Source organism: Vidua chalybeata, chromosome 3, assembly GCF_026979565.1.
Source record: "Vidua chalybeata isolate OUT-0048 chromosome 3, bVidCha1 merged haplotype, whole genome shotgun sequence".
Lineage (NCBI taxonomy): Eukaryota > Metazoa > Chordata > Aves > Passeriformes > Viduidae > Vidua > Vidua chalybeata.
The window spans coordinates 31,096,313-31,118,676 of NC_071532.1; the positions used below are offsets into that span (position 1 = coordinate 31,096,313).

At 40.6% G+C, this 22,364-nt stretch overlaps 1 protein-coding gene and 1 long non-coding RNA gene across 4 annotated transcripts; one reads left to right on the forward strand and one right to left on the reverse strand.

Moving 5' to 3' along the window:
* Nucleotides 1-2,573: 2,573 nt before the first annotated feature.
* FBXO28 (F-box protein 28) lies at nt 2,574-18,331 on the forward strand. 2 transcript variants are annotated; one of them, XM_053938412.1, is made up of 6 exons: nt 2,574-4,925; nt 10,605-10,714; nt 11,662-11,800; nt 14,203-14,398; nt 15,652-15,759; nt 16,253-18,331. In XM_053938412.1, the coding sequence occupies exons 1-6, from the start codon at nt 4,713-4,715 to the stop codon at nt 16,645-16,647; spliced, it is 1,161 nt and encodes a 386-aa protein (XP_053794387.1). In that variant the 5' UTR covers nt 2,574-4,712; the 3' UTR covers nt 16,648-18,331. The 2 variants fall into 2 exon arrangements, with proteins under 2 accessions (XP_053794387.1, XP_053794388.1); XM_053938413.1 differs by lacking the exon at nt 15,652-15,759.
* LOC128785658 (uncharacterized) lies at nt 11,710-22,361 on the reverse strand. 2 transcript variants are annotated; one of them, XR_008429963.1, is made up of 3 exons: nt 21,871-22,361; nt 20,375-20,549; nt 11,710-11,792 (listed from the first exon to the last, which is right to left on the reverse strand). It is a non-coding gene; the product is annotated as an uncharacterized LOC128785658 (long non-coding RNA). The 2 variants fall into 2 exon arrangements; XR_008429964.1 differs by lacking the exon at nt 11,710-11,792 and adding an exon at nt 19,050-19,134.
* Nucleotides 22,362-22,364: the final 3 nt, after the last annotated feature.

A 22,364-nucleotide genomic window follows, 5' to 3' on the forward strand; every position in this document is an offset into this window, starting at 1 on the left:
TGAGCAGACCATGTCTTTGTAAACCTCTTCTCATGGTTAATTTATCGATTTTCTTTGCACCTTCTCACACAGAGCTGTAGTCCTGTGCCTCAGAATATCAAACTCAAGCAAGATAACCCTGGCAGACCTGGGGACATCAAAAGTATGGTGCAGTTTGTTGTGTTTATGGTATTTCACCAAGCTGAACTGATAAGTCACAGAGACATTACTGACATCTTCCCTCAATTATCTATATCATAGTGTAAATATGTGCTAGTATACTGCAATTAAAGGAATTCCTTGGAACTTGTATCAAAACTGAGCCCTTCCTCATGGTGATAACTAATTCTGTGCCCTAGGGATGGTGAATATCCTACAAGAGAATAATACAGAGCATTAGCAAAAGTAATGCTATCCAATGGAATCCTCTTATTTTTTTATCTAAGCTTGTTCACCAAGGTTACTTCTGAGTACAGCTGTGTGAGGGAGGATGTGTAACCTGACCAAGGCATAACGCTATCAGTAGCTGATTCTGCAGCCCTCCTTGGGGGAGGTATTTTGACTACAAGAAAATAGAAAGGGTATTTGTCTGAACCCTTGTCTTTTTTATCCCCCAAATAAATTGGTTTACCTGATTTGTAATTAATTATTAGTAGTATAGAATTAATATAGTATGTGTCGACAAATGCCAATTTTCCTGTGGATATGAAAACACTTTTTCTTGAAATTTGAAACAGAAAAACATATTTGATGAAAGCTTGACTGTGCAACATTCCTGGCCTACATAAATCACTCAAGATTAGTCTGGTCCTCACACTTTCAGTTCAGAAAAAATCTACAGAGGCTGTATTTTCTCTCTTCCTGTCTTCTACTTGTTTACCTTTTACTTCTACCTCTCATCTCCCACGGAGCATCATAGTCTTCTGCCTCTCAACATCAACATATGATTACTATCAGATACCTAATATACAGTATTACAAGTAAATTAAGCATCATAGTCTTCTGCATCATAGTCTTCTGCCTCTCAACACCAACATATGATTACTATCAGATACCTAATATACAGTATTACAAGTAAATTAAGGGGTGGATGTAGATTTTAGAGTCAGTTTCTCAACCATTTTTTTATGCAACATGTAGCACTACTGGGTCCAAAACTGATTAAACTGCAAAGGATCCAGTTAAATATTTATATTGATTTAATTAAACTGGGATTACATTCCTATCTAAAGCTGACTTCATACCACAATATTTACTCATTTACGTATTAGAGTATTAAAAGTTTCAGCTGCAAAGATTAATGTGTTCAAATTTACACTGTCGTCTGTGTTTATTAACAACACTCTCAAAGGAAATTTAAATATTACTCTTTTTCCCATTTTTAATGCCTTTCACAAAAAGACCTTTAAGTAAGAAAGACTTCACTCTGCCTTAGTGTCCAGCAGCCTGAATGAAAGTACAGCTGTGTGAATAGACAGACTTCTTTCAAATTTAGCATCTCTTTAAAAAAATTCCCAATATCCATGAAGTGAGCAAACTGCTGCTGCCCCCGAGAAGAAAACATATAATGTGGGAAAGCCTTTTCTATTTTTCTATTGATTACACTGACTTAATAAAACAAATCTGTTCTCCTCCCACCCAACTTCTGCTCTTACCATCATCAGTTTCTGAGCACGTTACTCCTCTTTGCTCCAATATTCCTAATCAACATGACAGTTCTGACCTACTTACACACTTTCCTTCATCTCCAACCCCTGCTGCTAAATTTTTTCCCCCACTCCCATCTTCCTAGATGTCTGCTTGTTAGCTTCTGCTTCTCACTCTCTTTCTACCCTTTCTTTAATTTCTTCTCCTTTCTCAGATCTCATAGATACAACTTGACTTGTCTTTGAGCCAGGCTCCTTCCTCTTCATCACAGTTCTTGGTGTTGCTTGCTTCCATACTAAGCCCAACCAAAACATTCCACACAATTTCAGTAAAATTTCACAGCCTGAACAAACCACACTCCAATCAGTGGGGAGCACAATATGTAGTCCAGAGTATGGAGATATTCAAATCTCATTCCCCCAAACATAAATCAAAATATTATGTGGATTTTTGCATGAAAGGAGTGAAAAAATTAATTTCCCCTAACACCTTCTTGTGAGTCATTGAAATATTAAAAAAAATCAATCCAACTATGCTCATAATTCTAACATGGTAAAATAAAAATGATGGCTATTTCAAGATTTTAATATTTAAGGCTATTTTAAGATGATACATGACACGTAATATGCAAATAGGTTCTACATAAGTTTATTTTATCCCTTTAAGAAAATATTATCAAGTTTTCTGGCTTCACAGTATCCCAAAATAACTGAAAAGTTCATCCACTGTAGAGTCTGTAAAGGGGGTTTTGTGACAGTGCGTGAGAACTGTGTTTTTCCAAATTAATGCAAAGTGATGCATGCTCAGAAAAATGACACCAGATACACTGGGGAAAGACATGAGTCAGAACCTGGAAGGCAGCAGAATTACCCAACTTACTAAAATAGACTTATTAACTGTTAAGCTATGTATATAGTTAGCATAAAATATATATTGTTCATTGTATTTATTCTGTTTGGTGATATGATAAATGGTAGCTTATATTTATTAAACATAGAGCTGTATCTAAAAACCTGAAATTGTATAAATGATATGTTAAAAAAAAAAAAAAACAAAAACACCATTCTTGAAACAATGTGAAATCCTATATGCTTAGGTAGGATGAAAAACCCCATTTCCTTTTAAAGCATCAACACACTGCCAGCCCAAACTTCACGTGCCAAGTCACAAGTTCATAAAAAATTCTCCTGAGCGAATTTTAAACTGCTGATGGTGCATGTGAAAGATCAGGTCTGAAAACCATGCACAAGAATAAAACCCTTGTTGCAAGATAGCAGCATTGATGAGTTGAGGGGAGGGAGCAAAACACTTCCAGATCCATAGAAGGCACACATTGTTCTGCTCCCAAAAAGGAAATATTAATTTCAGTGCACATTTTTGGAGTGCCATTAGGATGACACACATAAAGCCTTACCCTTGCCTTTGCCCTGCTCCCAAGTTAATTCTTTTCCAGATGCCTTTTATTTTTTAAGAAAGAGGTTGCAGATGAGTTTCTGAGGGGAGTGAAAGAAATGGGTTAAGATAAAACTTCAAAGAGAGGAAGCATGGCTGAAAAGAAATTTACAGAGGTGCTGCAGGCAGCTAATTCTTTAGTCCTGTAATATTTTAAGCTGCACTACCTTGGTGCAGGTACTGAAAGAAGTGGTCTCATTCTCACCAACCATTTGATGTCTTTTTCCCACACACTTTGCTACTATCACTCTTGGCATTTGTTTGGTGATTTCTTCTGGCAAGTCAGTCTTCAGCAGCACCATTTCCCCAGTCAAGCACAGACACCCAACACTGATGATGAGAAACAAAGCAACAGCAGCAGCAGCTGAAGGCACTGAGGAGACTGGCACCATACTTTTCAAAGGCTGTGCCAACTTCTGTCAGGCTAAAATGCTTGTGAAACCGAGGTGTGCCTGTTCTCAGAAGCACCAGGGAATGTTCTAGAAACAGCCCTTGGTTCCATCCCTTTGTTGTCCCAGCAATCTGATCCAGAACCCTCCTTAACATACAGGATAAAGGGCAAATAAAGGAGCAGGGTTTGTTTTATTCTGGGTGTTCTGCCTGCTCAGTTATGGCTGCTTCCAGGCAGTGGTTTTCGGGCTGCAGAGGGTTTTGCCAGCTGGCTCTGATCCCGAAGGCTGGCAGCGGACCTGCAGCCCCCCTGGCTGCTGTGGCTCCCCCTGCCAGCAGAGTAGGGGCAGCTTAGACACCACCCACAAAAGGGGCGCTCACCCATCCATAGGTAAAATACAGCAGGCTGGATTACTTTGTACTGAGGATGTAGTTTTGTCTCGCTTAGGAGCTACAGGGGTATTTTCCGCCCTGTAGCTGCCTCGCTGTAATCCAAGCAGATTCTCCCAGTAAATCACTGAGCTGTGCGCGCGGAGCACTGCCGGACTCCTGCGCAGAGCACCCAAGGAGTTTTGGGAGGTCTTTCCCACAGAGTTTCCTCAGAGGGGCATGGAGAGGGAGGCGCTCATCCCTTCTCTCCGGCCTCCAGCCGTAGCACACGAGGGGATGCTCTAAAGCCGCCTTGGGGCAAGTTCAGGTTGGATATGAGGGAAACTCCTCAAGGAGAAAGTGGGAATCCTGCATGGGAATCACAGAATCGATTTTTTTTTCCAATCCAATAAGGTTTGGAAGGCACCTTTGGAGATCACCAGTCCAACTCCCTGCCCAGGCAGGGTCACCTGGAGCCGGTGACACGGGAACGTCCTCAGGTGGGTCTGAATGTCTCTTGAGAGGGAGACTCCACAACCTTCCTGAGCAGCTGTTCCAGTGCTCTGCCACCCTCAGCTTAAAATATTCTCCCTCGGGTTGGCGAACTTCTCGTCTTTTAGTCTACGGCTCTTGCTCCTCGTCCTGTCTCAAGGCACCAGCGACATGAGTCGGACGCCATCCCTCTGGCACCCGCCCGCGAACGGCTCCCCGGGCAGCGGGGGGAGACCCAAGCCCTCAGGAGCCGCAGTAGCACTGGGGTTCCATTTCCCTCACTCCCTGCGGGAATGCCGGGGCGGGGCCGCCCGTGACGGCTGCGGAAGAGGCGTCACAGAGAGGCGGTACCGTCCCCCCGCGGAGGAAGGACGGGCTGCAAGATGGCGGCGCCGGAGGAGCGGCTCGTGTCGGAGGGCGAAGGCGGCGCCCCGGGCTCGGCGCGGCTCTCCCCGGCCCCGCTGCCGGAGGCTGCCGAGCCGCTGGCGCCCATGGAGCCGCCACCTCAGAGCAACACGCTCATGGGGCTGCCCATCGTGGCTATCGAGAGCATCCTGAGCTTCCTGTCCTACGATGAGACGAGCCAGCTGCGCTTGGTAGGGGCCGCGGAGGGGAGGCGGCGGGGCGGGGGCCCCGCTGCGGCCGGGACCAGGCTCAGCCCGCCGGGCTCAGCACGCCTGGCCCGGGGCAGGTGCGGGGGTGGCGGCGGCCCCGGCGCCCCCCGCCGGGCTTCTGCTCTCGCCAGGGAAGGGGCTGGATGAGGTGGGGTGGGATGGGGCTTTATCCCTTCTTCGATTTCCGTGTGCGCTTCCATACGCGCATTCCTAAAGCTCTTTATACCGTCTCTTACTTCTTTCATTCCTTTCACGCTCTGTGAGAAAGCACCGGGCTGCTGGCAGCTCATTTCTTCTAGTGACTGGTTGGGGTGGGTAGTCTATTGTGTCTCATATGTGTGTTTATTTTTGCTTATAGGGCTTAAGCCTACAAGTGTAGGAGGTGATGAGCCTGCTGCTCCAAGAATCCTCCCCTGTCTAGAAATGTGGGTCAAAAAAAGATGTAAAAAAAAAAAACCAAAAACCGACTGCCTGCTTCTTGCAGTCTTAGTGGATTTGTAATTAATAACATATAGTATCTGCACCTCTGAACTTGATAATGCCAAAAAACCCCGCAGCTGTCAGTGAGGAGATCAATGTATATCAATATTTAACTGCCTGCATAAGGAGCCTGATGTAAACCATGTCATATTATGATAAGCTGCTGTCTTACTGAATCTCTTACGAGGTTGTAAATGGAATAATAGTGAGGGAATTAATGCACAGCTTATGTAACTCTTAGTAAACGTGCATGCACTGTACCGTTTCTATTTTAAGAACTTGATTAGTCTAAACTGGATAATATTGCAAGCGTATTTCTGCAGGAAATTGGACTGCCTGTGTCCTGGATCAGCAGTCTGAAGTGTTGCATCCTGACTGTAACTTAAACCGAAAGCTCTTCAAGCAGAAAATCTATTCTCATTTATACAACCCCAAGCATACCAGTTCCTAAATATTTCTAGAGTGTGCTGTCAGTCCCCTGAAGACTTCAGCTTCTTCTGTGAGAGTAGTGGATCTCTCAAAAAGATGTGGTACTTGAGAACCATAGAATAGCCTGAGTCACGAGTCCAGCTCCTGGCCCTGCACAGGACATCCCCAAGATCACAGGTGGTACTTGCAGTTTGACAGTGGGGAAGGGAAGTACCTCACATGGTGTTTGGATATGCCACGTTTCAGGCTTGGAATTGCAACGCCAGGCACAGCCTGTGGCTGCAGCTTTCCCACTGCATCTTATGAATGGTAGTGCCTGTGGGAGCTCTCACAAGTCCACAGAAGGCTTTTTCTTTCTCCAGCTCTAAGTGTTCGTAATGCTGTGTTGGCAGTGAAGGTGAGAGTAGCAAAGGTGAGGATGTCGGGACTAAACCAGCTGTTTAACTCTAACTGGCGCTTAGGAAGTAAAATGTGACACTTTTATGGTCTCTTGTATAGCACCTCCAAGTTCCTTTTTCTAGAAGAGGACTGCCCCTTTCAGAACTTTCAGAAATATGCAAAACCACACTTGATAAATACCAACTTGGAACATATGTCGAACAATACTGGGTGTAAAAGGAAAGAAACTATTTGGTTGGTCTTTCCCTACTTTGAGTTTTGGAGTCAGTGACAGCCAAGAAAATTAATCTCCATCAAATTCCTAACTGTTCCTTTAAGCACATCAGAAGGCATTATGAGCATTCTTCTGAGAAGAAAGTAGCCTTTTGTTAACCAGCAGTAATGTAAAGAATCAAAGCCTTTCTGGTTTGAGCCCATAAGCTTGATCAGCTGAGTCTTTCAGGTGGCTGTTCAGAGCTGAAGGCGTTCTTTTGGCAGCTGAGAGGCAGACACTGAATGTTCTTCATAGCTCCAGGTGCTGTTGTCAGGGAATTAAGGTAGCCTTTAAAAATAGCAGTGCCCAGGCATAAATTCATAGTGAAATTTCATTACTTTGGGATTTTTAAAGGTGGCAAGTAGCCTTTGGAAAGACCTTGCACAAACTAAATTTTTGTTTTCTGTGAGGACTGACTTGAGCTGCTTATCAAAGATGAATGAGTGTATCTTATAATAAGTAGTATTGTGCTAAAGATACATTGCAGCAGCACATTAATTGAGTGACAGATATTAAATTGCTCTGGTCTCATGCGTATTAGAAACACGCCCAAAAGCAGGCTCATTACCCCTTAGAATGTGGGATTCCATGGGATAAAGCATCTTGAGGAAGGCAGGAAAATCTAGGACATCAATCAGCCTAAACAAAGTTTGATCCTACATGTTTAGACAAAAAAAGTGGATTCCCTAAACCAATAATTTTGATGCGTTTTCTGGATCCCTGCATGGAAGGAATGGATGTCTTAATGTGCTTTTTATTTTGGATGACCTTAGTTCAGTGATCCATAAAACATAAAGTCTCTGAATTGAACTGGGTTTAGTTCTACAGTGTATACAAAACAACAGACTGAGGAGTTGGCTGGGTGGGAGGACATAGAACACCAGAATGTTTTCAGATTTAAATGGAGATAGGAATGTGCATTGTTTATGTAGAGCATAATCTCAGGCATAAGATCCAGAAGTCTTTTTCTGTCATCAAAGGATGAGGTAAAGAACATTTCCTGCTTGTGATGATTGCCATCAGGCAAGGCAAGACTGTGGGCCCCTCATTGTGCAAAAAGCACTTGCTTTCCTGAGTGTAATGCTTTCTGCTATTCCTGGGGTTACTGCGTGTGAAAGCATGAATGAAGCACCTACAGGTTAAGCAGTGAAGTAGATCCAAGGAGTAGAGACTAAACAATAGGTATTCAGAGAGCAGTCATGTCTGAAATGAGGGAAATCTTGGGCCCTCAGACTTTTGTTCAGACAAAGTGAATGAGAGGAAAAGCAGCAGCATTTTGCTTTCAGCGTTTTTGAGTACTTATTTCATCTGCTTCCTCTGATGATCCCCATGAGAGAAACACAGAAAACACCAAAGATGCCGATGTCTGAAGCTGTAATGCTCTGGGTGAGCCTACTGTGCATGCTGACAGGGAAGCTCACTATCTTCCAGCTTTTGAAGGCTCCTTTTACAGGGATATTTTTAGTGACTTTAGAAGCTTTGAAATTTTTACCTCAGTGGGATAATAATGAAATTCTTAGATTCCAGTCATATGTCTGAGCTTGGAAAGGCACTTCCATTCAGGCTATTACTACAACAAGCATGATTAAAATCACACAGTCCACACCTCCTTCCATGAACACTCTGAGGAGGTTATCTTGGATTCTGACACATCAGAATTACATTGATTCTGCAGCAAACTTGTGCTTATTTCCTGCACAGCACAAGCAAGGACTGATAGCCCTTGGACAGCATGGCTTTAATATTCCCAATTTCAGTCAGTCTGTATTTGCAGGCATTTCTATTTTAAAGTTTCTTGATGAAGTTATAAGCATTTTGCCACTTACTTTATAAAAGGCATTTTATGGAACATGGTGTCAGTGTACTGTCTAAGAAAAATAACATGTATTGAATCTAAATACTCTAGGATATTTTATATTTGTTTTGGAGTTGGTTATCTGGTAGTGAAGCTTGGAAGAAATAAAACATGCTTTTTAAGAAAGTTAGTAGATTGTGTCAGTATGTTTACAAATGAAGTGGAAAACTAGTTTATAGGATCATAGAAAGCTGTTACCACATAAAAGTCAGCACATGAAGAAGCAACCTCTTTTTGCTTTTTACATGGATTTGGAATACCTTTCTGACCCTGAAACTTGAATACAGGGTCTGCTTGGACTTGAACTTTGAGGAAACACAGCCTCTTTCAGCTTTGTGGCTAGAATAATAAAATATTGACCAAATTGCAAATACAAGGATAAGGAAATTAAACTTAAGATCTGTTGACTAGGTAATATCAAACTGTCTTGGACTGCTATGGACACCTAAAAGTGTAATGTTGCTACTTTGCATATGACTGACTGTGCAGTCTAGAAGAGGTATATTGTTCCTATAAATCCAGATGCTCTATGGTTTACATAGTGAACCAGTTGAGAATTATGAGATGATTGGTAACATAAGTTGGAAACAAACAGTTTTGATTTGGTGATCCCGGTGTTTGGGTTCTAGACTGATTATTGGCTAAATATGGGTAATGTCGACAAATTGGAGCAAATAATCCTTCATGCTGTGTAGGGCAATAGAGGAGGAAGGTTAAAAACCCCAGTGCGGTTCGTGTAGTGGGCTGCAGCTGCCTGGGGGGGCCTCTGCCGGCAGATGTCGCTGTGCGCGAGGTTAAAGCCTCTCTGCCGCCTCCCAGCGCGGAGCTGAGCGTGGCTGGAGATGTTTTCCTTTAGTGCCCGGTGACTGCAGAGCTGACGCAGCCCTGTGCAGGTCCCAGTTCCTGCTTCAGGGATTCGGTGCCATTAGAGCTACGAGAAAGCTGCAAAGCTTTGACTCAAAAACTATATAAATCCGTGCACCCCTGGAGCTAGGAGCTCAGGGAGGATTGATTTCCTCCTTCCTGTAGGAAGGGCCAGCATTTTTCCTTATACACAGGAGATGATTTCACTGGATCACTGAATATGGGGCAGAGTGTGGTGAGACTCTCCCTCTGCCGTTTGCCTGTCTGATCCTTCTTTGTTAACCAGAAAGATCTCACACCAAGGAGCACAGACAGATCCACAGTCACTGCTTAATGGTCTGACCATACAGATCTGTCTGAAAGTGGTCAGTTCTCACACAACTTGGGGACACAAGGCAGAACTTCTTTCTTTTTTTACAAAAGGCATTACACAAAGTAATTGCAGTTTTTTTGGGAGAGGTGAGAATCTTCCTCAAGGTATAAACTTACTTAGACTTTAAAGTTACTAAATGATGAGTGTATGGAGGAAAGGAGTCTTTATTAAAAAAAAAAAAGCATATATATTGGTGATTGGGGTCACAGTGGGAGCTGTGGACTTTAGTACCTAAAAAATCCCAACAAAACCAAAACTATTTCAAAGAACAGCTGAATCATTAAACTCTTGCATCTTCAGAATTGAATAGCAGTTGCTTTAAACTTTTGTATGAGTTGGCTTTGTTCTGTAACTGGTAATTTTGTGAAGGTTTAACTTTAGTACTTTAATATATCTTCTGCAGCTCTTCATGTCCCTTCTTCCTAAATCTGTGGTGCAAAAAAACCCTGAGACTATTGGTGTCCAACAGCAAATAAAAGAATCATTTAAACAGAGAAGAGACTTTATTATACAAAAAGGAGAATCTTGTTCCATGTGCAATGTTTTCCATTTGTTTTTAAATGTAATTGTGGTTGACTTCAAAAACATAAGCCTTAAACACTGAAGGAAAAGCACTGATTTCTTGTCTTTAAAGGTTTCTATTTTTGAGACTACAAAATATTTAATCTACCAGAATCACTCTGGAGACCATGCTAAAAGCCAGGCACGGGCATTTGCAATTTCCATTAAAATCAGAGGCAATTGTATTTGCTTCTAATAGGTGGCATTCAGCCTACTGTCTCTTGTTAGGCAAAATCAACAGATTTATTTGTGAACTGTGTGAAACATAGCCATTCCATCTTTGGTGGAGATGGGGATGCCTTAATCTCAGCTGCAGTTTTTGCTTGTTGAAATGGAGCAAAAAACAGTAAGAGAATCTTTTGCTACCTGACAGGTAGGGATAAGATAATAGTAAAAGTGACTTGTGGCCTTAATTGAGCCTTAAGATTTCTTTTTACTTAAATACAGGTTTGTAAGCGAATGGACTTGGTTTGCCAGAGAATGTTAAATCAGGGATTTCTGAAAGTGGAAAGATACCACAACTTGTGTCAAAAGCAAGTTAAAGCTCAACTTCCAAGGTATGTACCAGTTAAAACTGGGATTAAATTTAATTGTGTTAGATTCATTTAAGCAGATTGTTGAAAAGGAATTCCTTTCTGTCTAGTTCTCTTATATATCTTGAAAATTTGAGTCACATTTGCCTTTATTTTTTTTTTTTTTTTCTAAAAGCACCTTGTGGTGTGAAAAGTCTGTCTGGTATTTCAGACAGAGAAGTCTGGGTTCTGTGTTACTCTTCTGGCAAATCAAACGAGGATTCCTGGGAATGAATAAATGCCATTCCTTTTCAAGACCAACTGCCTTCACTGATGATTTATCAAATATTCTGCTTTAAAAAAGAGCAAAGCTTTTCACTGGCAAGGATTAAATGGGAGCAAGGAAGAGGGATTTGACATGTGAGCATTACTGGGAAGTGGTTTCTCACTAAAGCAATGTCTTTCTTTCTCTTTCCAATGTATAAGTGCAGCTGCTCTTTGTCCTATCAGATTTCCTAGTCAGAGTGAAGAAACTAAATGCTACTTAGCATAGAGATCCTTTACCAAAAAGTGTTTCTATCTCAACCTAAACTTCATAGAAGTTCTTCACTACATAAACTTCACTAATAGTATATGACATTTATTATTTCAATTGCATTGAAGTACTGACCATATGAGTGAGTGGGATAAATATATTCACTCTGACTCAGTGTCTGCTGCTAGTTACTATTGCAGCCTTGTTCTTAAATAGTCCTCAATTACATACAAAATTTATGGAGCACATAAGGTATAGTAATTATTTAGAGAACAAATTTTGTCTAAGAAAGTGTAGTATGCTGTTACTAGCTGGGTCTCAGTCAGTATCTGTTATTTCTGTGAAGACAAATGTTAGTGATTTCAGGGTTTTGAGGGTGAAATGAACTTGACAAATGTTACAGTTCAATTTTTTGACTCCTTGTTAAATCAGTGTCACCTTGTGGTCTGTTTTCCAGACGGGAGTCAGAAAGGAGAAACCATTCATTAGCTCGCCATGCAGACATCCTCGCTGCTGTGGAAACGAGACTCTCTCTCCTAAATATGACTTTCATGAAGTATGTGGATTCCAATCTCTGTTGCTTCATACCTGGAAAGGTAAAATGCAGACTATATTATGTGAATATGTATCTGTGTTTAAAAAATAGGATTGTGTAACTTAACCTGGCACACCTGGGGAAAATTGATATTGTGTATATATATATATATATATATATATATATATATACTTGCAAATAAACCTACAAGCCGATACTCTGTTTTACCAGGCAGTCTGAAATGACTAAACCAGGCTGTATTTAAATATTATTTTAAATTATATTTCTATTTGCCCTTAGATTTTCTCTTGATTCTGATGTTTGATTTGTGATATACTCATCTTCTACAACCTTTTAGAAAAAAAAAAACCATGTGATCAGGCCATCTGAAGATGCAGTAATTTAGATTACACACAACACTAAGTACTCAGTCAGTCATGATTTTAGGCACCTTCTTAAGGGTTTGAGTACTTCAGGTTAATTGAATTAAGGTATTTAGTATGTCAAAACACTGTTCAGTATTACAGTGGATGGTATATTTTTGTACAGTAGGTGGAATTAGTTTTAAATGTAAAGTGTGTTAAATGGGACCATTACTGAACAGTTCTGGTGTTTTAGAATACCAGCCCAGCATTAAATATAAATTATGCAGTCAAGATGTACATTGGAGATACTGATGTTTTATAAGCTGTGAAATCACCAGCGCACAGGGGAATTGACAAAATCATGCTCAGAGGAAGACTGGTACAGCTCAGGGATTAAATGAGATCAGTGAACATTATCCTAATGCTCTATTCAGTTGATCTTCCCATGTAAGGTTTGGATATGTTGGTGTTACTTTTTTGTGGGCAGAGAACTGAATTGCAGTGAGATGAAGGAAAAGTTATCTCTTGGATTTTGGGGAAACATGCAGGCATTTATGCATACAGTGGTAGGATAAACTTTGGTGTGGAATGTATTCTTATCTTGAAGAAGTAACTATTTCTGTACATTCTTGTTGACTTGATATTTAATTCATTGAAAATTATATTCTTATTTGACTTTACATTATATTTTTTATATATAATGTATTTTTTAAAAATTAATATAACAAAGTCAAATGAACTTAAGTCCCTGATACTTACATGGTAAATGGGATACCTAAAAAAAATGTTGCTTTACTGTTCTGAAGAGTAGAGGGAAAGGTAGTACTCATCCTAGACCAGGGGTGTGAAGGAGTTGGGCAGGTGAGCTTGCTTTTCATTTTGGGCACCAACTTGTAAGTACTGTGATTTTATTTTGATACAACTGGTAAAAAGTTGGTGGTGGTTCTTGGGTTTTTTTTTTAAATTATTTACTTAGTGTGTGAGTTTGCTAGCACTGCTGGTCTCTCAGCAGTTACCAGTTCACCCATTAATTAATATTTTGGTCAATCAGATTCAAGGCTTAGTGTTCACTTACAGTCTGTGGTTTCCATCCCACCTGCTTTGCTTCCCTCAGGAAATTTCACCATAGAACTGCCAGAAGTGAATTTGTGTTAGAATATGCAAATCCTGGTTTGAGGTTCAGCATTCTGTGTGATAGCAGAGCAATGCTGCAAGGTTTTATATTGAGGATGTTGTTGCTAATAGGATATAAAGTGGATGAAATTAGAGCAGTCATTTGTTGTTTGTTGCTTGATGAGAAACTTAGGTCTTGTCTAGCTTTTGGGACTTTTTAGCTAAGCTTCCTTTAGCAGAACAGAAAGTGCAACTGTATTACAAGGTCCTTATTATGTGTGTTCTTCAAACATTCTTAATCCTGTGCAAAATACCTGTAAAAGCTGTATGGCTTTGGCTAAGAGACCAGCACTCCTATCTTGACCTGCCTCAGATTTTAATTCATAAATTAATAAAGGCACCCTTCATCTCTCTGTATCTCTTCTAACTAAAGGGCTTTGTTTCCCAAACCTGTCAAGAGAGTTTTGTTCTCTGTCAGTAGTGGATTGATGTTTTGTAAATGAATATATTTTGGACTTAATCTGAATTTGCAGTATTTTATGTGTATGGAAGTGTACTCAAGTAAATATTTACAGCTCTTCAGGCTGACATAATGCTAATTCTTGCTACTCCAATTCTGTTTCATGATTGGCAGGGGTAGTGACTGCTCTGCTTTAGGGCTTCTTGCTTCAGGTTCTCCTGAAGGAAATGATCATGCTCTGCTGAGTATAGATTATGTAACTTGCAAACCAACTATGGCTATACTTCAAATTTCACCCAATGAGCATTATTTCATGACTTTGAAGAGAGCTGTTGTGATAGATTAAATGAATAGCTTCTCTGAAATATCATGAGCAACACTTCAAAAAGCTGATCTGGAACTAAAACACACAGTGGTGTGCAACTGTTATGTGGTAAAAACCCCCTGAATATGCCTGAATTCCTAGAACAAACTGAAATAATCTTGCCTTTATCAGAAAATCCTAATTCTTCTTAAATGTTTTAGGTAATAGATGAAATTTATCGAGTGCTAAGATATGTAAACTCTACAAGAGCTCCTCAGAGAGCTCATGAAGTTCTTCAAGAACTAAGGGACATTTCCTCCATGGCTATGGAATATTTTGATGAGAAGATTGTTCCAATACTGAAAAGAAAGATGCCTGGGTCAGATGTATCGGGACGTCTAATAGGAACTGCCCCAGGTATTAATTCCAACATATAGTTAAGTTTTATTTAGTTGTTCTTTAAAAAAATCACAGCACTGTATGTTTTCTAAGCTCCCTCCCTTAAATGGGAGCTTTATTACATAAATATTGATGATACTTGTTTCTTAAGAATGCTAATTGAAATTAATTTGCTTTGAAATTTAAGGAGCCTTTGTACTACTAAAAGAACAGTCACTTGAATGTATGTTAGAATTATGCATAGTGTGTATTCGTTAAACAAATGCTTTTGTGCCACCAATGAATGAGACTTCATCACTGCATTTGGTTGAAATTTGGCACATGAGATGACAACTCTATGCCTTTTATTTTTAGGACAAGCTGCAAATGAACTTGCCTAAGCTGTAGTAGTACATAGAGGGCTGGAATGGGCTTTTTTTACTTTACTGGGGGTACTATTTTATGCACTAACAAACAAAATAGTTACAGGTAATAGTGAAAAAGCAATTAAAATAACAGTCTGTAAATAAGCCATTAAACTGGTCCTTCAAATACTCTGTCAGACTTTCCAGAACTTTTGTGAACCAAACTCTAAGGTAGTTGCCTCTTGGCTGAAGTTATCCTAATGGTAAAAGGCAAAAGATTGGTAAAATTGTAGAATTTTCCCTATATAGGATGTGTTCACATTTTAGGAACTGTGAAATTTAACTCTCTAGAAGGATAACTTAATAAAAATTGGAGGAAAAAAATACATCTTAAGCAAAAACAATAGGCCTAAGTGCAGATGGTTTTGTTTCTTGTATGTCCTGTCCATTCTTTTAGCCATAAGTGTGTATGCCACCTTTAGTATATCCTGCTAGTTGTACTTTAATTTTTATAATTATATACCTTTTTAAAAATTATATATGGGTTAAATTTTTGTAAAAATTATATTTGTTAGTATATACGGAACCTATCAGCTGAGGAAGTATTGCCCAAACCCACAGCTGATATCAATCAACTTTTCAGGGCCAAGGCTTTGTGGTGCATAAAATGCCTCTCATGTTGAGGGAAGGGCATAATGTCTCCAATAGCAGCCCCTTAGTGTCACATAATGGTAGCTGTGCTGGCATCCTAATGGACAAAAAGGAGGATGACTGTTCCAGACTCTTCTGTCTGTAGAGCACTTAAGTTGCATCTTAATTGCACAGCGTTGCTAGAAGAGTATAATGACAGAAAAAGTGATAGATATCTTTTATGGCAGAAAAAGTGAAAGAAATTATACAGTAGCTGTTAGTCTCCTTGATTTGCAGGAACTTTATTAGAATCAACAGTTCCAAGCTCAGATTCCAGTATGGTTTTAGTGCTTAGGAGGAGTGATTCTAAAGAAGCATGGAAAATAAATTCCTTTCTTCTAAAATGTAAGTTATACCGAAATACCTTGTTAAGTTCCAAACTACAAATTTTTAGAACTTTAGTTGTTTGCAGCTAAGACAGCAAAATTTTGCTGGTCTAATGAAAGATATTTATTCAGTCTTAACTATTCCATATTAAGTAATTTATAGGTGTTTTGTGGGATTTTGTCTTAACATCTGTGACACTAAGTCTAGATAACAACACAATAGTTCTACACAGTTTTTGATACAGCAAAAGGAGGGGGCCTCATATACAGGAAAGGAATTATGAACTTTTTTCCAGACTACTGAAAAGCTGTAAGTATTTTAAATTAAACTGGTTGTGCTCTGAGATTACTACGTGTTCTTGTTAGATGCTTAAGTGACTGTAAATCTGTTTGCCTGTTCACATAACTTGCAATGGGTATTCAGATTCATGCGTGGGGAATAGGGACAAGCAAAATATGGACGCTGTTTCTACCTGTAAGTTGCAGAGTATTAATCACAGTTCTCTCTGAAGTTCCAGGGCCTTCTGCAGCACTGACAACAATGCAGCTGTTCTCCAAGCAGAGCCCTTCCAGGCAGGAAGTCACCAAGCTGCAGCAGCAGGTGAAAGCCAATGGCACGGGCCTGACAGCGCTAAAGCGGGAGATCTCGGAGCTGCGCGTCAAAGTGCAGGAGCAGCAGAAGCAGCTCCAGGATCAAGACCAGAAACTGCTTGAGCAAACCCAAATCATTGGGGAACAGAACGCCCGCTTGGCCGAGCTGGAGCGCAAGCTGCGAGAGGTGATGGAGAGCACAGTAGGGAATTCTTCAGGTTCCGGCTCAAATGAACAATCTCCCAGGAAACGGAGGAAGGCGGTGGATTCCACAGACTGTCCTAGGAAATCTAAACGCCTTCGGAACAGAAAATAACTGGGGAGGAAATGGCGCCTTCAGGAGGATACACTGCTCTAGTAGCCCAAGCAGGCCTGCTTGTTTGGATACTGTGACCAGCTTCATGGTGTCACTTAGGCTGCTGGCTCTTCAAAACACCACTTAGACTTGAACAGTGATTTTCTTTCATTGACTTTTCCCCTGCTTTCTATATGGGTGGGCCTAATGCACAGAATCTTTAAGATTTGCAATAGCTACATACTAACCAGACCTGCTCTGTTATGTTTTGAAGGGTTAACCTTTTTTTTCCGTGCAGATGTGTTTTAAAGTAAACTTATTTGTGTTTATGCATATGTTCACATGAAATCTTAAATAAATTGTCTTAACTGACTAAATGGTTAAGAGTAAAAACAGATGTCCTGTTCACTTGAAGGAAAGATCCGCTTTTAAAACCTTGTTTTACTTGACCTTTTTTGTTACAAGTGACCTTGTCTGGAATGTCTGAAAAGTACTTAATACTTTTTGGGGTTCTCTGTAATGAGTAAAACTGACTTCTTAAGCTACAGTATTGGCTATATATTTTTGTAAACTTCCATGGAAGGGCCTTCTATCCAGTCTTCATATGCACACACCCTGGTTCTAGGTCTTGGGAGCCATATTCTACATTTGCATGAATAGATGCATGTACAGCTTAGTCAGCCTGCCAAAAGCACTTGCCTTGAAACTGTTCCAAACTCTGTGAGAGAGCACAGAGACCTGTCAAGCAATTCCTTTGTTCCTCAGCCATAACTCAGTCTCTGCTTTCAGCACAGTGGCTTCCTTGCAGTGAGGTGGAGGGAGGTGAGCAGCAGGAGCATTTAAGCCTGGGCTGTGTGGCTGCCACTCGCCCTGCCTGGAAGGCAGGGATTTATTGTTAGCCAAAGCTGGAGAGACTGCCTGTGCGTCACTTGGGTCATGGGCCAACACCGAACACCTACAAACTGTCCCTGGAGTCACCAAGCTCTGGGGACATCATTTGAGTGAAATGCTGTATTATGGTAAAACTTAAACTATTTTATGTGTCTGTGTTGGGGTTGGGGTGGAAATTTCTCTGTAACACTGATGACAATATTCTAAGCTTTCCTTATCATAAAAGGTAAATCACTTCAGACAGAGCTTTAATTTCATTTGCACTTCTGTTTTGAGCTTGTAACTGGAAAAGCATGTCTTGCACTGTTCAGTCTCTCTGGTCACTTTAACCACCTCAGAGTTGTGTACAGTGATTATTTCCCCCCTACCATCTGTATATTTTTGGAACCTTTTACAAATACCATTGTCCTTGGTTTTGTTTTAATGTACTAAACTATGTAGCTTTATAATTTGACTTATGTTTTCTTTTTTTAACCAGCTGCTGCTTTGTCTTTAGGTAGTTCTGAATTCAACTTGGTATGGCACTGAAAATGCAAATGCTGCATTTGTAGCTGTTCATAATCTTGATATTACTGCTGTGGGTTAAAGTGCAAGTTCATTTTGTATGGCTGTCTGCATAACCTAGTGGCTGTATTTAAAACACCCAACAAATCAGAAGTTGTCTGGTCAGATATTATATAATTGTGGCAAACTGACATTTTTCCTGAAACTTCAGCTGCAATTTTTACTCCTATAACACAGTAGCTTGTACCAGAAGTAACATTACATATTTGACAGACATTTAGCTTTCAAATAAACTTCTCGAGTAGTTTGAGTTTTTTAAAAAAAAAGGGCATTTTTCTAAAGCATCTAGAAAATTATAAAAGGCTGTCTGAGAGCAGACTTAAATTGTGGAAGGAGCATTTGCCTGTACTGGTTTATACAGCTCAGAATGTTTTTTACAGGTAAGTCTGTCTTGGAGATAGATATCTGATAGATACCAGCTTAAAAATACTGGCATATAGCTTAACTTTTAAAAAACAATTTTGAGACAAAGAGTCAGCATGATAGCTAGAATTACTGTGTGATACAAATTCATCAAACGGCTATTTGTGATAAAAAATTCCTGTAATGGACTAATTACCAGCTACTTGTGGTTTAATACTTCCAAACAAGTATAAACTTGTGGATTTCATTTACTGAAAAGGTTTATTCATAAATCTTGAATATTTTTCACTTCAGTTTCTTTATTAATTTCTAGAATATGCAGACAATTTCCCCTCCCCACCATCCCAGTGCACAAATTGTTTCAGGTTACTCTAGAGTAGCATTTCTGGATGTCTTGGGGAATCTCTGGCTGTTTGTAAACTGAGCTGGAAAACAACAGCCAATTGTTATGGGAAATGTTCTCTGGGAATGGTGCCAACTTGGAACCTTCAGCTCAAGGAAGTGTCATGTGCTCCAGGATTGCAGGTGCATCTTGCTCCTCCATGTGCTGACAGTGAAATGGAATGAGGCCCGTGATCCTTAAGGGGTGGAGGGGATGGCTACAAGGCAGCTCTGAGAAATTCCACAATAAAGGTACACCAGTATTTTCTATTTCACATCCCAGAGAGGGAAACATCAGATGGCTCTTGGCTGGAATGTATACCAGAAAAATATACACATGGTAAAAACCAGAATCAAGTAATTATTTGGACAAAATAGCTGGAACATTAATTTCTGACAGCATATTGTCCCTTGTTAAATAAAAAGGATGAATTTTGTGATATGTGAACAAGCTGATGAATCACCTGAAGTAAAACTAAATCTCTTCACTCAATGTCTGTGTACATTTATGTGAGTTGGTGTATCAGCCTCGTAGTAGTGTTGGTAGTGATTAGTGATTGTATCATCTGTTCAAGAGAGAGCCTTAAACCAGTGAAACTGAGATGTACTTTGCAAAATTACATGAGAAACTGATTTATTTGCAGCCACTGTTCAGTTTTAATACTTGTGTCAAGGGCTGAAACTGAAAGAAAGGCCAGAGCTGACAGGGAAAGCAATTTTAAGTGTCTTATATTTAGTTTCTTGAAATAACGTAAAACTACTGAGGCCAGCTTTACTGCTTTTCTAAAAATAGCACTTGCTTAGAAACTGCTTTTTGTTTCATAGTAAGGTTGGGGATTTTTTTTTTTTACAAATATGTGTACCTAGTGAGCATGGTGAAAATGAGATCAAAAGATACCATAGTGGTACTTTTTTGAGGGAAAAGCTGTTTGCGACCACATCTTGCTTCCCAAACTGAACAGCTTCTATGTAGCTACAATAGGTAAGGACCCTCCAGACCTGGGCTAATGGATGTAACAGGTGGAAGTGCTGAAGGAAGAAAGTGTACCTGCTTGACCAGATAAATTTCACAGATGGAAGAACAGATGGAAATAAATGGAACTTGGTAATTTGCAACACTGACATTGGTCAACACGCAATACTCAGCATTGCATGTTAAGTCACCGAATTCATTAATGCTACAAAGGATGCCTGCATGTAATTTAATGTAAAAGGTAAGACAGAACTGAACAGAAACTTAGTTGCTCTTACTCAGATGTTTTAACAGTGAATTGTGGGGAGCACTAGGATTGCCAAAGGAATTTTCAACATCAAGAGCCTCTTGAAAATAGCATGATGTAGGATATAGTGGAATGTGTCTCAGCACAGGAGAGGGTTCTCTGATTCCTTGGCGTGCCTGATGCTTTTAAGAGGGTAACTAGCAAATTTCAGTGATTGTTACTTCATGAATTAGTAAATTCAGTTTGGACTATTTTACAGTAACATGTCTGGTAGTTGTGAACTATTCTGTTTGACTCAAATTGCATTTCTGTGGTACTTTGCACTGTACCTGGGCCAGGTCACTTGTCCATGTGCTCTCCACTCCTGCAGTTCTCCTGCCTGGATCTCACCTTTCCCATTCTAAGGATGCAGTCCTGGCTTTGGTTCACATGTAAGTGAACATTCCAGGATTTTTTTCAAGCTTTGTGCCAGCTGAAGACAGTAGGTACTGGATCTCAGTGTCTCTGGAATGGAAAATGTCAGATAGAAAAACTGTTGGCTTGCTGAAGACCTAATAAATCTGGATTTGTTACACAGACTGCTTAAACCAGACTAATTAAACACAGTGATTAAATAGGAAAGACACTTTGCTCTCCAGTACACTTGGGCAATTAAATTGCCCAAAGCTTTCCTATTTAATTTTTTGTTGTTGTTGTTGTTGTTTAAACCTTGTTTAACTGCTCTGGAATGTTTAGTTTATAAACCTGGGATCTTCTGTTTAATTGCTCCACTGAAATTCGTGACCATTTACAAACCTATGTATGTTTGTAGTGCTGTAAACCTGCCTCTGTGTACCAAACTCCTGATGTGCTGTCACTCCTCCAGTGCTCCTGTCACCTGCTGCCACACTCCTCCTTTCAGCAGGATCCTTCCCATGGATGAGGAGGTCTTTAGCACAATGATGGATAGCAGTGCTAATATTTGAACTCCAACCAGAAGGGAACACTGTCAGAAATGTTACATGTGGTGTTTGGAGTGCAACTGAGTGAAACACTTGTGACCCCAGCAATTCTGCAGTCAGCTGCTGCACTGGCAACCCCAAAGCTTCCTGGTTTATTGTGAAACGGTCACTGACCAAAAAGTAAACCTGGCAAGGTCACAGAGCCTCGGTGAAATCTAGACATCTGCTTTGCCTCTTATGCTGCACCAATCTTCACAGTCTGCACAGTTCAGATTCTGTGACTGAGGAGGGAAAGGCTGAGCAAAACCTTTTCCATGTCTCACCTTCTTGCTGCATTTTTCACTTCTAAATCCCACCCTAATGTGCTCTAATTAAAATTCATGCAAACCAAACTATTCACAAAAGTCTATGTTTTATAGCTCCTGTGCCTTGCCTACTGCTTCACAGAATTGCAGACATTTCCAAGTAGGGATTGAATTTCCCCTCCAATAGCCCTGCTGCATGTGGGACTTCCAGCAGCTTGTAGGCATAAGCCTTTTGTACTCATTATAGCTAATACATTTTAAGTCATGAATCATAACCTTGAGACACTAATACTACCTGAAGAGATAAGACATAATTTACTTTGTGATAATAACCTCCATTGTTTTTATCACTACTGCTGATTTAGATTAATTTGAGTGGGTTTTTGATCTACTGATGTAGATTATTATGAATGGACAACTAAAATTCCAAGCAAGCAGTATTACAACTTCTACACGTGGTAATCTTTCTCACCAAACTGCCCACAGTCAGTGTTTTATGACAAATACATGCAGTGACAGATTTAATGCAGGTAAGTTCTTATAGAGGAGTTTGTCAAAAAACTTCTTCAAATATCTTACCACAAAAAGGGAAGGAAACAGAGACTTTGTTACAGGCGTTTGGAGTTGTAGTTCAGTACCTTTAGGCAGGGGCCTGTAAGTACGGGGTCAGACCAGGACAGCAGCTCACGGGAACACGGGTTTAGGACGGCGGATCGCTGCTCCTGTCCCTCTCTGAGGGCTGCTCCTGTCCCGCTCTGAGGTTTCCTCCTGTCCCGCTCTGAGGTTTCCTCTTGTCCCGCTCTGAGGGCTGCTCCTGTCCCGCTCTGAGGGCTGCTCCTGTCCCGTTCTGAGGGCTGCTCCTGTCCCGCTCTGAGGTTTCCTCCTGTCCCGCTCTGAGGGCTGCTCCTGTCCCGCTCTGAGGTTTACTCTTGTCCCGCTCTGAGGGCTGCTCCTGTCCCGCTCTGAGGTTTCCTCTTGTCCCGCTCTGAGGGCTGCTCCTGTCCCGCTCTGAGGTTTCCTCTTGTCCCGCTCTGAGGGCTGCTCTTGTCCCGCTCCCCGAGCCCCTCAGGGCG